This window comes from Bufo gargarizans, chromosome 2, assembly GCF_014858855.1.
Source record: "Bufo gargarizans isolate SCDJY-AF-19 chromosome 2, ASM1485885v1, whole genome shotgun sequence".
Lineage (NCBI taxonomy): Eukaryota > Metazoa > Chordata > Amphibia > Anura > Bufonidae > Bufo > Bufo gargarizans.
The window spans coordinates 712,383,108-712,396,126 of NC_058081.1; the positions used below are offsets into that span (position 1 = coordinate 712,383,108).

At 45.3% G+C, this 13,019-nt stretch overlaps 2 protein-coding genes and 1 long non-coding RNA gene across 52 annotated transcripts in view; 1 reads left to right on the top strand and 2 right to left on the bottom strand.

Moving 5' to 3' along the window:
• LOC122926346 (collagen alpha-1(IV) chain-like) overlaps positions 1-13,019 on the bottom strand; it is an 875,364-nt gene that overhangs the window by 412,228 nt on the left and 450,117 nt on the right. The window lies entirely within an intron of this gene.
• The window catches only part of LOC122925953 (uncharacterized PE-PGRS family protein PE_PGRS20-like), a 144,061-nt gene that overhangs the window by 95,832 nt on the left and 35,210 nt on the right, over positions 1-13,019 (top strand). For all 50 annotated transcript variants that reach the window (XM_044277301.1, XM_044277305.1, XM_044277304.1 and 47 more), the window contains 10 exons: positions 167-196; positions 335-382; positions 1,591-1,620; positions 2,404-2,433; positions 2,572-2,619; positions 5,011-5,040; positions 10,842-10,871; positions 11,249-11,278; positions 11,417-11,458; positions 12,654-12,683. In XM_044277301.1, coding sequence (XP_044133236.1) covers positions 167-196; positions 335-382; positions 1,591-1,620; positions 2,404-2,433; positions 2,572-2,619; positions 5,011-5,040; positions 10,842-10,871; positions 11,249-11,278; positions 11,417-11,458; positions 12,654-12,683 — 348 coding nt within the window. The remainder of the gene's footprint in view (positions 1-166; positions 197-334; positions 383-1,590; positions 1,621-2,403; positions 2,434-2,571; positions 2,620-5,010; positions 5,041-10,841; positions 10,872-11,248; positions 11,279-11,416; positions 11,459-12,653; positions 12,684-13,019) is intronic.
• The window catches only part of LOC122925958, a 30,211-nt gene that overhangs the window by 11,112 nt on the left and 6,080 nt on the right, over positions 1-13,019 (bottom strand). The window lies entirely within an intron of this gene.

The following is a 13,019-nucleotide window of genomic DNA, read 5'->3' on the forward strand; positions in this document are numbered from 1 at the left end:
ATATAAATACATATGGGGATGGATAACAATATAGGCGGTGTGTGGAGGATGAGGGTAAGATGTAGTTCGATTCAGTTTTCCAGTGTAATATTAAAAAAAAATTGCATGCTTCAAAATCTGTTTTGAATCTCCAGTCGGTGGCCAACAAAACCTGTTTATATTTCAGATATAAATGGAGGAACTCCAGGGTCAACAGGTAAAGTATATAAATATATAGGTCATGTATGTAAATGATTGGTGAGATTTACATGCAGTACTCTGCCTGACTGCATGGAGTGATGTTACCAGGACATATGTCCACATAATACTAATACCTTTCTTTATTTAATAATAGGTGGCTGGTCTTATCAATTTGGTGGAAATCAGCCGGTGAATGGACTTGGTAAGTTTAAAAAACGAAAAAAAAAAAAAATTCTGTGAACATTAATGAATGCAACACCATAAATACATCTTTTCAGAGTTAAAGATTGGCGTGCTGCAGGAGGTGGAAAAGGCGTGAATGTGAGCTTTGAAGGGCAGAGCAGAATCAGTGCTTACCACAAGACAACTGACTTGTGGGACCAAGCAGAGCATGGAGCCATTGACTGAGTTAGATGGGGGAAAGAAATTATTTTTTCTCTTTGATAAATACTGTTTTCACTTGGCCCCAGGAGACAGACAGGTCAGTGATGCCAAGGAACGAGAGAGTGTGTAACATAAAGAAGAGGTCCTAGAGTTGTAGAAGGCCAGAGTAATGTAATTTTCTTGGCAGTTAGCAGATCATTAGTGAATTTGGTTAGGGCAGTTTCAGTTAAGTGGTATGGTTGGAAGCCAAACTGTAGCTGTTAAAAAAGGGAGCAAGAAAAGAGGTGGGAGGACAATTCAAAATGGACAACATGTTGTTTAAGTACTTTTGAGATAAGTGTTACTATTTGTTGCTGCTTACAAAGAAAAACACTGGGTCAGAGGCATATAGAGGAGTTGCACTCTTTTATTGTCTGATGATTGTGTTGCTTGTTTTTCAGTTTTTCTTTTTTTGTATCTGTCTACCTATCTTTTTATATCATTTTGCCAACCTCCCTGAACATCAAGGGAGCTCCAGAAAAAGGGGAGACCTTCAGTACTTTCACAGGTGTTGGAGAATTTCTTGGGTGTGACAGAAGTCTCTTGGGACCTTCTGCAGATCAACTGTTAGCTAGGTCTGGCACTGAGGCTGCATCATCAAACACAGACCCAGGTTCAAACACATAGTGGAGGAGCCGAAAAGGGGCAAGGAACCCCCATTGTGCTGAGCATGTTGTTTACCCACCATTTCCAGACAAAGTTAACAAGTTTTATCTAAATCTCTTAGCAAAGTATGATCTATCTATCTATCTATCTATCTATCTATCCATCTATCATCTCTATTATTAAGATTAACTGAAGATTCCGGAGATGATGAAGTTAACTATACTATTTGTTCTCTTGACTTTAAATGAAAAGGAGACCAATATCAGATGGAAAAATATAATTATATTCAGTATTGCAGTGTATTATTAAACAAAACAGGCATGTTTGAAAACCAGTTTTGATTCTCCAGTCGGTGGCCAATAAAATCTGTTTTTCTTTTAGATATAAAGGGAGGAACTCCAGGGTCAACAGGTATCATATATAAATATATATGTCATATATGTACATGATTTGTGAGCTTTACTTGCAATACCCTGCCTGACCAATGGGACCTACACCCACATAATAATAACACTTTAGTATTGGATAATACAAGGTAGAATTAAAGCTTAAACCAAGGCAGCTGACTCGTGTGACCATGAAGAGCATGTAGCCATTGACTGTGATAGGTCTGTTGGGGGCTGAGGTGGGGGGAAGCTAAATTCTGTTTTCACTGTATTTTGTAAAGCCAAGGGATGAGAGTGTGTAACAAAGTGAGGTTTCAACTGTTTCAAACTCAGAAGACAGGTCCAGGAGGAGGAGGAGGATGCTGGAGTAATGTCATTTGTCTTGGCAGTTAGCAGACCGTTGGTGATTTTGGTCAAGGCAGTTTCAATTGAGTGGTAGGGTCGGAAGCCAGACTGTAACCGGTGAAAAAGCGAGTGAGATGAGAGGTGGGAAGACAATTCAAAGTGGACATGTTGCTCAAGTAGTTTTGAGGAAAACAGGAGTAGGGATATGGAGTGACAGCTATTTATCTATCTAGCTATCAATCTATCCATCACAGAGATTGGTGTTAATAGCACCAGCATATTCTGAATTAGTGTTGAGCTAATTGAAGTCCATTAAGTGGACTTTATTATGAATTTCAGGGAATATTCGATTTGACCCCTGCTTCATGGTAGAAAATCGATTAAAAAAAAAAAAATATTTGCATGCTTCAAAATCCCTTTTGAATCTCCAGTCGGTGGCCAACAAAACCTGTTTATATTTCAGATATAAATAGAGGAACTCCTGGGTCAACAGGTAAAGTATATAAATATATAGGTCATGTATGTAAATGATTGGTGTGATTTACATGCAGTACTCTGCCTGACTGCATGGAGTGATGTTACCAGGACATATGTCCACATAATACTAATACCTTTCTTTATTTAATAATAGGTGGCTGGTCCTATCAATTTGGTGGAAATCAGCCGGTGAATGGACTTGGTAAGGTTAAAAAAAGAAAAAAAAACAATGCTGTGAACATTAATGAATGCAACACCATAAATACATCTTTTCAGAGTTAAAGATTAGTGGGCTGCAAGCAGGTGGAAATGGCTTGGATGTGAGCTTTGAAGGGCAGAGCAGGATCAGAGCTTACTACAAGACAACTGACTTGTGGGACCAAGCAGAGCATGGAGCCATTGACTGAGTTAGATGGGGGAAAGAAATTATTTTTTCTCCATTATAAATACTGTTTTCACTTGGCCCCAGGAGACAGACAGGTCAGTAATGCCAAGGAACGAGAGAGTGGGTAACATAAAGAAGAGGTCCTGGAGTTGGAGAAGGCCAGAGTAATGTAATTTTCTTGGCAGTTAGATCGTTGGTGAATTTGGTTAGGGCAGTTTCAGTTAAGTGGTAGGGTGGGAAGCCAAACTGTAGCTGTTAAAAAAGGGAGCAAGAAAAGAGGTGGGGGGACAATTCAATAAGGACAACATGTTGTTCAAGTACTTTTGAGATAAGTGTTACTATTTGTTGCTTCTTACACAGAAAAACACTGGGTCAGAGGCCTATTGTCACGGCCAATTTAGGTTTGACCGTGACGCTGTTGCGTGCAGACTGGTTGCCAGGGGCAACGTGTAGGTTTCTGTTTGCACGTACACTTTTCCTTTATTTGGTGCTTTCCCCGTTTTGGTTGTCACGGGGTTAATTTAGGTGTGTCTGCTAGGTGTGGTGGGTGTGACCTCAGGCCTCTTTATAAGATGGTGTGTTGGAGCCTGTGGTCATTCTTATTTTGTTGTCTGCCTGTGTAGGAGCTCTGCTCCCTGGCGGTATGTCTTTGTGTCTGTGTGAGTCACCCTTATTTATTATATTGTTTCCTTACCCTGGCTGTGTGTCCCCTCCGGTGTGTCTCTGTTTTCCTCCCCCACCTGGTGTATGTTGTATTGGTGTGGTTGGTGTATGGAGGTTTTCTGGTGGTGTCTTTGCTCCGGAAGGGGCGTGCTTTCCCGGAGGGGTTAAGCGAAGGCAAGACCGTGGGTTTCCCAGCCTGGAGCCTCCGTCCATCTTGGCTGCGGCAGGTAAGAGTAGATAACATTGTTATTTTGCTGTGTGACTTACCTGCCGTACTGCTTTACCCATGTTCTTGTCTCCTATCTGCCACTGGGTCTCTGGAGACACCTTTTCATCCGTTGTGTAGGATGAATGGGTGGTCTCTGCCCTGTCATCAGGCCTAGGGCGTAGCAGGGATAGCAGGCTCCTAGGTTGGTGAGCATGAGCCCCCTTACCTTATGAGGCGGCTCATGCGCTAGGAGTCTAGGGAGAGCGTTTAGGGCTACGTGAGGAGGTGACCTGCTCCCTGTTCCCTGCTATCTGGCGTAGCAGCCTCAGCAATTGCACGGTGGGGGGTTTTCCCCACTCCCCGCCGTGACATTATAATAAATAAGGGTGACTCACACAGACACAAAGACATACCGCCAGGGAGCAGAGCTCCTACACAGGCAGACAACAAAATAAGAATGACCACAGGCTCCAACACACCATCTTATAAAGAGGCCTGAGGTCACACCCACCACACCTAGCAGACACACCTAAATTAACCCTGTGACAACCAAAACGGGGAAAGCACCAAATAAAGGAAAAGTGTACGTGCAAACAGAAACCTACACGTTGCCCCCGGCAACCAGTCTGCACGCAACAGCGTCACGGTCAAACCTAAATTGGCCGTGACACCTATTGAGGAGTTGCACTCTTTTATTGTCTGATGATCGTGTTGCTCGCTTTTCAGTTTTTCTTTTTTTGTATATGTCTACCTATCTTTCTATATCATTTTGCAAACCTCCCTGAACATCCAGGGTGCTCCAGAAAAAGGGGAGACCTCCAGTACTTCCACAGGTGTTGGAGAATTTCCTGGGTGTGACAGAAGTCTCTTGGGACCTTCTGCAGATCAACTGCTAGATAGGTCTGGCACTGAGGCTGCATCATCAAATACAGACTCAGGTTCAAACACATAGTTGAGGAGCACAAAAGGGGCCAGGGACCCCCAGTGTGCTGAGCATGTTGTACACCCACCATTTCCAGACAAAGTTAACAAGTTTGATCTAAATCTCTTAGCAAAGTATGATCTATCTATCTATCTATCTATCTATCTATCTATCTATCTATCTATCTATCTATCCATCTATCATCTCTATTATTTAGATTAACTGAAGATTCCGGAGATGATGAAGTTATCTGTACTATTTGTTCTCTTGACTTTAAATAACAAGGAGACCAATATCAGATGGAAAAAATATAATTATATTCAGTATTGCAGTGTATTATAAAACAAAACAGGCATGTTTAAAAACCAGTTTTGACTCTCCAGTCGGTGGCCAATAAAATCTGTTTTTCTTTTAGATATGAGGGGAGGAACTCCAGGGTCAACAGGTAACATATATAAATATATATGTCATATATGTACATGATTTGTGAGCTTTACTTGCAATACCCTGCCTGACTAATGGGAGTGCTGTTAACTGGACCTGCACCCAATCAGGCTTCATGTCATAGCAGAGAATTAGGCTTCATGTCATAGCAGAGAATCAGGCTTCATGTCATAGCAGAGAATCAGGCTTCACGTCACCCACCACTGGAACAGGCCATTGACAGATATTCATGCCCCGGCACCCAGACAGAGGAGAGAGGTCCCATTGCAGAGAATCAGGCTTCACTTCACCCACCACTGGAACAGGCCATTGTCAGATATTTAGGCCCCGGCACCCAGACAGAGGAGAGAGGTCCCATAGCAGAGAATCAGGCTTCATGTCATAGCAGAGAATCAGGCTTCATGTCATAGCAGGGAATAAGGATTCATGTCATAGCAGAGAATCAGGCTTCATGTCATAGCAGAGAATCAGGCTTCACGTCACAGCAGAGAATCAGGCTTCACGTCACTCACCACTGGAACAGGCCATTGTCAGATATTTAGGCCCCGGCACCCAGACAGAGGAGAGAGGTCCCATTGCAGAGAATCAGGTTTCATGTCACCCACCACTGGAACAGGCCACTGTCAGATATTTAGGCCCCGGCACCCAGACAGAGGAGAGAGGTCCCATAACAGAGAATCAGGCTTCATGTCAAAGCAGAGAATCAGGCTTCACGTCACCCACCACTGGAACAGGCCACAGTTAGATATTTAGGCCCCGGCACCCAGACAGAGGAGAGAGGTCCCATAGCAGAGAATCAGGCTTCATGTCATAGCAGAGAAACAGGCTTAATGTCACCCACCACTGGAACAGGCCACTGTCAGATATTTAGGCCCCAGCACCCAGACAGAGGAGAGAGGTCCCATTGCAGAGAATCAGGCTTCATGTCACCCACCACTGGAACAGGCCACTGTCTGATATTTAGGCCCCGGCACCCAGACAGAGGAGCGGTTCATTAAACTTTGGGTTGCCCCGCAATATAATGGTAAAATTAAAAAAAGAGGATTATATGAAGTGTCCTGGAGTACAAGAATACATTGTTAAGGGGAGGTAGTTATAAATGTCTAATCTGCACAAGGGATGGACAGGTCCTGTGGGATCCATGCCTGGTTCATTTTTATGAATGTCAGCTTGTCCACATTGGCTGTGGATAGGCGGCTGCGTTTGTCTGTAATGATGCCCCCTGCCGTGCTGAATACACGTTCAGACAAAACGCTGGCCGCCGGGCAGGCCAGCACCTCCAAGGCATAAAAGGCTAGCTCTGGCCACGTGGACAATTTGGAGACCCAGAACTTGAATGGGGCCAAACCATCAGTCAGTACGTGGAGGGGTGTGCACACGTACTGTTCCACCATGTTAGTGAAATGCTGCCTCCTGCTAACACGTTCCGTATCAGGTGGTGGTGCAGTTAGCTGTGGCGTGGTGACAAAACTTTTCCACATCTCTGCCATGCTAACCCTGCCCTCAGAGGAGCTGGCCGTGACACAGCTGCGTTGGCGACCTCTTGCTCCTCCTCTGCCTTCGCCTTGGGCTTCCACTTGTTCCCCTGTGACATTTGGGAATGCTTTCAGTAGCGCGTCTACCAACGTGAGCTTGTACTCGCGCATCTTCCTATCACGCTCCAGTGCAGGAAGTAAGGTGGGCACATTGTCTTTGTACCAGGGATCCAGCAGGGTGGCAACCCAGTAGTCCGCACACGTTAAAATGTGGGCAACTCTGCTGTCATTGCGCAGGCACTGCAGCATGTAGTCGCTCATGTGTGCCAGGCTGCCCAGAGGTATGGACAAGCTGTCCTCTGTGGGAGGCGTATCGTCATCGTCCTCCATTTCCCCCCAGCCACGCACCAGTGATGGGCCCAAGCTGCGTTGGGTGCCACCCCGCTGTGAACATAGTTCATCCTCCTCCACCTCCTCCTCATCCTCGTCCTCCTCGTCCTCCAGTAGTGGGCCCTGTCTGGCCACATTTGTACCTGGCCTCTGCTGTAGCAAAAAACCTCCCTCTGAGTCACTTCTAAGAGACTGGCCTGAAAGTGCTAAAAATGACCCCTCTTCCTCCTCCTCCTGGGCCACCTCCACTTCCATCATCGCCCTAAGTGTTTTCTCAAGGAGACATAGAAGTGGTATTGTAACGCTGATAACGGCGTCATCGCCACTGGCCATGTTGGTGGAGTACTTGAAACAGCGCAACAGGGCACACAGGTGTAGTGGTGCTGTTCCACAGTGCGACTCACCCGTGCGTGCTGCAGCTGAAACTCCACTATGGCCTGCTGCTGCTCGCACAGTCTGTCCAGCATGTGCAAGGTGGAGTTCCACCTGATGGGCACGTCGCATATGAGGGGTTGTGCGGAAAGGCCGAAGTTACGCTGTAGCGTAGACAGGCGAGCAGCGGCAGGATGTGAACGCCGGAAGCGCGCACACACGGCCCGCACTTTATGCAGCAGCTCTGACATGTCGGGGTAGTTGTGAATGAACTTCTGCACTACCAAATTCAGCACATGTGCCAGGCAAGGGATGTGCGTCAAACTGGCTAGTCCCAGAGCTGCAACGAGATTTCGCCCATTATCGCACACCACCAGGCCGGGCTTGAGGCTCACCGGCAGCAACCACTCGTCGGTCTGTTGTTAAATACCCCGCCACAACTCATGCGTGGTGTGGGGCCTGTCCCCCAAACATATGAGTTTCAGAATGGCCTGCTGACGTTTACCCCGGGCTGTGCTGAAGTTGGTGGTGAAGGTGTGTGGCTGACTGGATGAGCAGGTGGAAGAAGAGGAGGAGGAAGCCGAGTAGGAGGAGGAGGCTACAGGAGGCAAAGAATGTTGCCCTGCGATCCTTGACGGCGGAAGGACGTCCGCCAAACAGCTCTCCGCCTGGGGCCCAGCCGCCACTACATTTACCCAGTGTGCAGTTAGGGAGATATAGCGTCCCTGGCCGTGCTTACTAGTCCACGTATCTGTGGTTAGGTGGACCTTGCCACAGATGGCGTTGCGCAGTGCACACTTGATTTTATCGGATACTTGGTTGTGCAGGGAAGGCACGGCTCTCTTGGAGAAGTAGTGGCGGCTGGGAACAACATACTGTGGGACAGCAAGTGACATGAGCTGTTTGAAGCTGTCTGTGTCCACCAGCCTGAATGACAGCATTTCATAGGCCAGTAGTTTAGAAATGCTGGCATTCAGGCAAGGGATCGAGGGTGGCTAGGTGGAAATTTACGCTTTCTCTCAAATGTTTGTGAGATGGAGAGCTGAACGCTGCCGTGTGACATGGTGGAGATGCTTGGCGATGGAGGTGGTGGTGTTGGTGGTACATCCTCTGTTTGCTGGGCGGCAGGTGCCAACGTTCCTCCAGAGGCGGAGGAAGAGGCCGAGGCAGCAGCAGAAGAGGTAGCAGGGGGAGCCTGAGTGAGTTCCTTGTTTTTAAGGTGTTTACTCCACTGCAGTTCATGCTTTGCATGCAGGTGCCTGGTCATGCAGGTTGTGCTAAGGTTCAGAACGTTAATGCCTCGCTTCAGGCTCTGATGGCACAGTGTGCAAACTATTCGGGTCTTGTCGTCAGCACATTTTTTTAAGAACTGCCACGCCAGGGAACTCCTTGAAGCTGCCTTTGGGGTGCTCGGTCCCAGATGGCGGTGGCCAGTGCTTTTGCCCACTGCTCCCTCTTTTGCTACGCTGTTGGCTCGGTCTCACCACTGCCTCTTCCTCCGAACTGTGAAGGTCAGTGGCACGACCTTCATTCCATGTGGGGTCTAGGACCTCATCGTCCCCTGCATCGTCTTCCACCCAGTCTTCCTCCATGACCTCCTGTTCAGTCTGCACACTGCAGAAAGACGCAGCAGTTGGCACCTGTGTTTCATCATCAGAGACGTGCTGAGGTGGTATTCCCATGTCCTCATCATCAAGAAACATAAGTGGTTGTGTGTCAGTGCATTCTATGTCTTCCACCGCTGGGGAAGGGCTAGGTGGATGCCCTTGGGAAACCCTGCCAGCAGAGTCTTCAAACAGCATAAGAGACTGCTGCATAAGTTGAGGCTCAGACAGTTTCCCTGATATGCATGGGGGTAATGTGACAAACTGATGGGCTTGGTTTTCAGGCGCCATCTGTGCGCTTTCTGCAGAAGACTGGGTGGGAGATAATTTGAACGTGCTGGATCCACTGTCGGCCACCCAATTGACTAATGCCTGTACCTGCTCAGGCCTTACCATCCTTAAAACAGCATTGGTCCCCACCAAATATCGCTGTAAATTCTGGCGTCTACTCGGACCTGAGGTAGTTGGTACACTAGGACGTGTGGCTGTGGCAGAACGGCCACGTCATCTCCCAGCACCAGAGGGTCCACTAACACCACCACGACCATGTCCGCGACCCTTACTAGATGTTTTCCTCATTGTTACCGTTCACCACAATAAGAAAAGAAAAAATTGGGCTGAATGTTTTGAATTCAAATTCAGGCCTTTTTTTACGGTCACCTAACACTATCTGGCTATCTATTTAGGTACCGTATTACACTAATACAGGCACAGCAGTAACCACAGATTTAGTTGAGTATAAATTGTAGGCCTAGTATTTAGGCCCTGGATGACAGGTATACGTTTACGGACAGAATTAGACTTGGAGATGCACGGTAGCGTGTGAAGTTATTAAGGATAACCCTATCATCACCTTCAATGTAATATACCCTTTTATGGATAGATTTAAACTTGGCCTGCTACAGCAGAAACCAATGATTTAGGGAATTGCTCATTTGGGAATTGTATTTCAACCCAGAAAAAAAATATATCCTTTGCCAGACAGCAGACAGTATTACAATTGGCTAGCCACAGCTGAAACACCAGATTTTGGGTACTGCTATTTTGGCAATTGTATTTCACCCCTCAATAAAATAGCAAGCACAGTCAAGCCGCTGATGAAGGATATAGCAAAAAAAAAAAGAAACACACTATTGATGGTTAAATGTACTTGGTGGCAGCTTGTGCTGGCGCACCACAAGACACAAAATGGCCGCCGATCACCCCAGAAAAAAGTGACAGAAAAATGCTCTGGGTAGCCTAAAAACAGTGAGCAATTAAATAGCAGAGGTTGAATGATTTACAGCTGTAGATCGATCACTTCATTAAGTTTTTTTGAAGAGTAAATCACTGTCTAATCTGGCCCTAACAGCAGCAGCTGCATCCTATCCCTACACTGGTCAGAGCAGAGTGATGTGCGGCGCTACATGACTCCAGCTTAAATAGAGGCTGGGTCACATGCTGCACTGGCCAATCACAGCCATGCCAATAGTAGGCATGGCTGTGATGGCCTCTTGGGGCAAGTAGTATGACGCTTGTTGATTGGCTGCTTTGCAGCCTTTTAAAAAGCGCCAAGAAAGCGCCGAACACCGAACCCGGACTTTTACGAAAATGTTCAGGTTCGGGTCCGTGTCACGAACACCCCAAAATTCGGTACGAACCCGAACTATACAGTTCGGGTTCGCTCATCACTACTTGCTAGGTCTAGCGTTGAGGATGCATCATCAGACTAATCTTCAGGTTCTAAAAACATAGCGGAGGAGCAGTAAACAGGGGGCAGGGACCCCCAGTGTGCTTAGCATATTGTGCTGCTAGATTTTTCTGACAGCTTTGCTAAAAAAGTCGGAATGACTCTATCTCTGATTTAAATATTATCTATGCATCTATCTATCGATCTTTCTATCTATCTATCTACCTAATGCAGGTTTCAAAATCAATTTAAAATCTTCAGACAATGACCAATAAAACGTGTTTTCTTTCAGATATAAAGGGAGGAATTCCGGGCCCGACAGGTAAAGTCTATATGTTCTGCCACCTTCACCCGTTGACAGGAGAATGAGTTGACATTGCACTGAGGTAGATGCTGGGGTCCTTTACAGCTTTTATTAAAAGGATCCGAGTAAAACTATAACAATAAAATAACAATGCTTACTATGAGGTGAATATATACATATTACAGTATACATGACAAAGCATAACAAAGAACATATGTAATATGCAAACACATCGAAATACATATAGGGATGGAAAACATATATGCGGCGTGTGGAGGATCAGGGTAAGATGTAGTTCTATTCAGTTTTCCAGTGTAATATAAAAAAAAATTGCATGCTTCAAAATCTGTTTTGAATCTCCAGTCGGTGGCCAACAAAACCTGTTTATATTTCAGATATAAAAGGAGGAACTCCAGGGTCAACAGGTAAAGTATATAAATATATAGGTCATGTATGTAAATGATTGGTGAGATTTACATGCAGTACTCTGCCTGACTGCATAAAGTTCTGTTAACAGGATATATGTCCACATAATACTAATACCTTTCTTTATTTAATAATAGGTAGTTGGTCATTTGGTGGAAATCAGCCGGTGAATGGACTTGGTAAGTTTAAAAAAAAAAAAGAAAACAATGCTGTGAACATTAATGAACGCAACACCATGAATACATCTTTTCAGAGTTAAAGATTGGCCGGCTCCAAGAGGTGGAAAAGGCTTGGATGTGTGGTTTGAAGGGCAGAGCAGAATCAGAGCTTACTACAAGACAACTGACTTGTGGGACCAAGCAGAGCATGGAGCCATTGACTGAGTTAGATAGGGGGAAAGAAATCATTTTTTCTCCATGATAAATACTGTTTTCACTTGGCCCCAGGAGACAGACAGGTCAGTGATGCCAAGGAACGAGAGAGTGTGTAACATAAAGAAGATGTCCGGGAGTTGGAGAAGGCCAGAGTAATGTAATTTTCTTGGCAGTTAGCAGATCGTTGGTAAATTTGGTTAGGGCAGTTTCAGTTGAGTGGTAGGGTTGGAAGCCAAACTGTAGCTGTTAAAAAAGGGAGCAAGAAAAGAGGTGGGAGGACAATTCAAAATGGACAACATGTTGTTCAAGTACTTTTGAGATAAGTGTTACTATTTGTTGCTGCTTACAAAGAAAAACACTGGGTCAGAGGCCTATTAAGGAGTTGCACTCTGTTATTGTCTGATGATTGTGTTGCTCGTTTTTCAGGTGTTTTTTTTTGTATCTGTCTACCTATCTTTCTGTAACATTTTGCCAACCTCCCTGAACATCCAGGGAGCTCCAGAAAAAGGGGAGACCTCCATTACTCCCACAGGTGTTGGAGAATTTCTTGGGTGTGACAGAAGCATCTTGGGACCTTCTGCAGATCAACTGCTAGCTAGGTCTGGCACTGAGGCTGCATCATCAAACACAGACCCAGGTTCAAACACATAGTGGAGGAGCAGAAAAGGGGCCAGGGACCCCCATTGTGCTGAGCATGTTGTTTACCCACCATTTCCAGACAAAGTTAACAAGTTTGATCTAAATCTCTAAGCAAAGTATGATCTATCTATCTATCTTATCCATCTATCATCTGTATTATTAAGATTAACTGAAGATTCCGGAGATGATGAAGTTATTTGTACTATTTCTTCTCTTGACTTTAAATGAAAAGGAGACCAATATCAGATGGAAAAATATAATTATATTCAGTATTGCAGTGCATTATAAAACAAAACAGGCATGTTTGAAAACCAGTTTTGACTCTCCAGTTGGTGGCCAATAAAATCTGTTTTTCTTTTAGATATAAAGGGAGGAACTCCAGGGTCAACAGGTAACATATATAAATATATATGTCATATATGTACATGATTTGTGAGCTTTACTTGCAATACTCTGCCTGACCAATGGGAGTGCTGTTAACTGGACCTACACCCACATAATAATAACACTTTAGTATTGGTTAATACAAGGTAGAATTAAAGCTTACACCAAGGCAGCTGACTCGTGTAACCAGGAAGTGCATGTAGCCATTGACTGTGATAGGTCTGTTGGGGGCTGAGGTGGGGGGAAGCTAAATTCTGTTTTCACTGTATTTTGTAAAGCCAAGGGATGAGAGTGTGTAACAAAGTGAGGTTCCAACTGTGTCAAATTTAGACTGGTCCAGGAG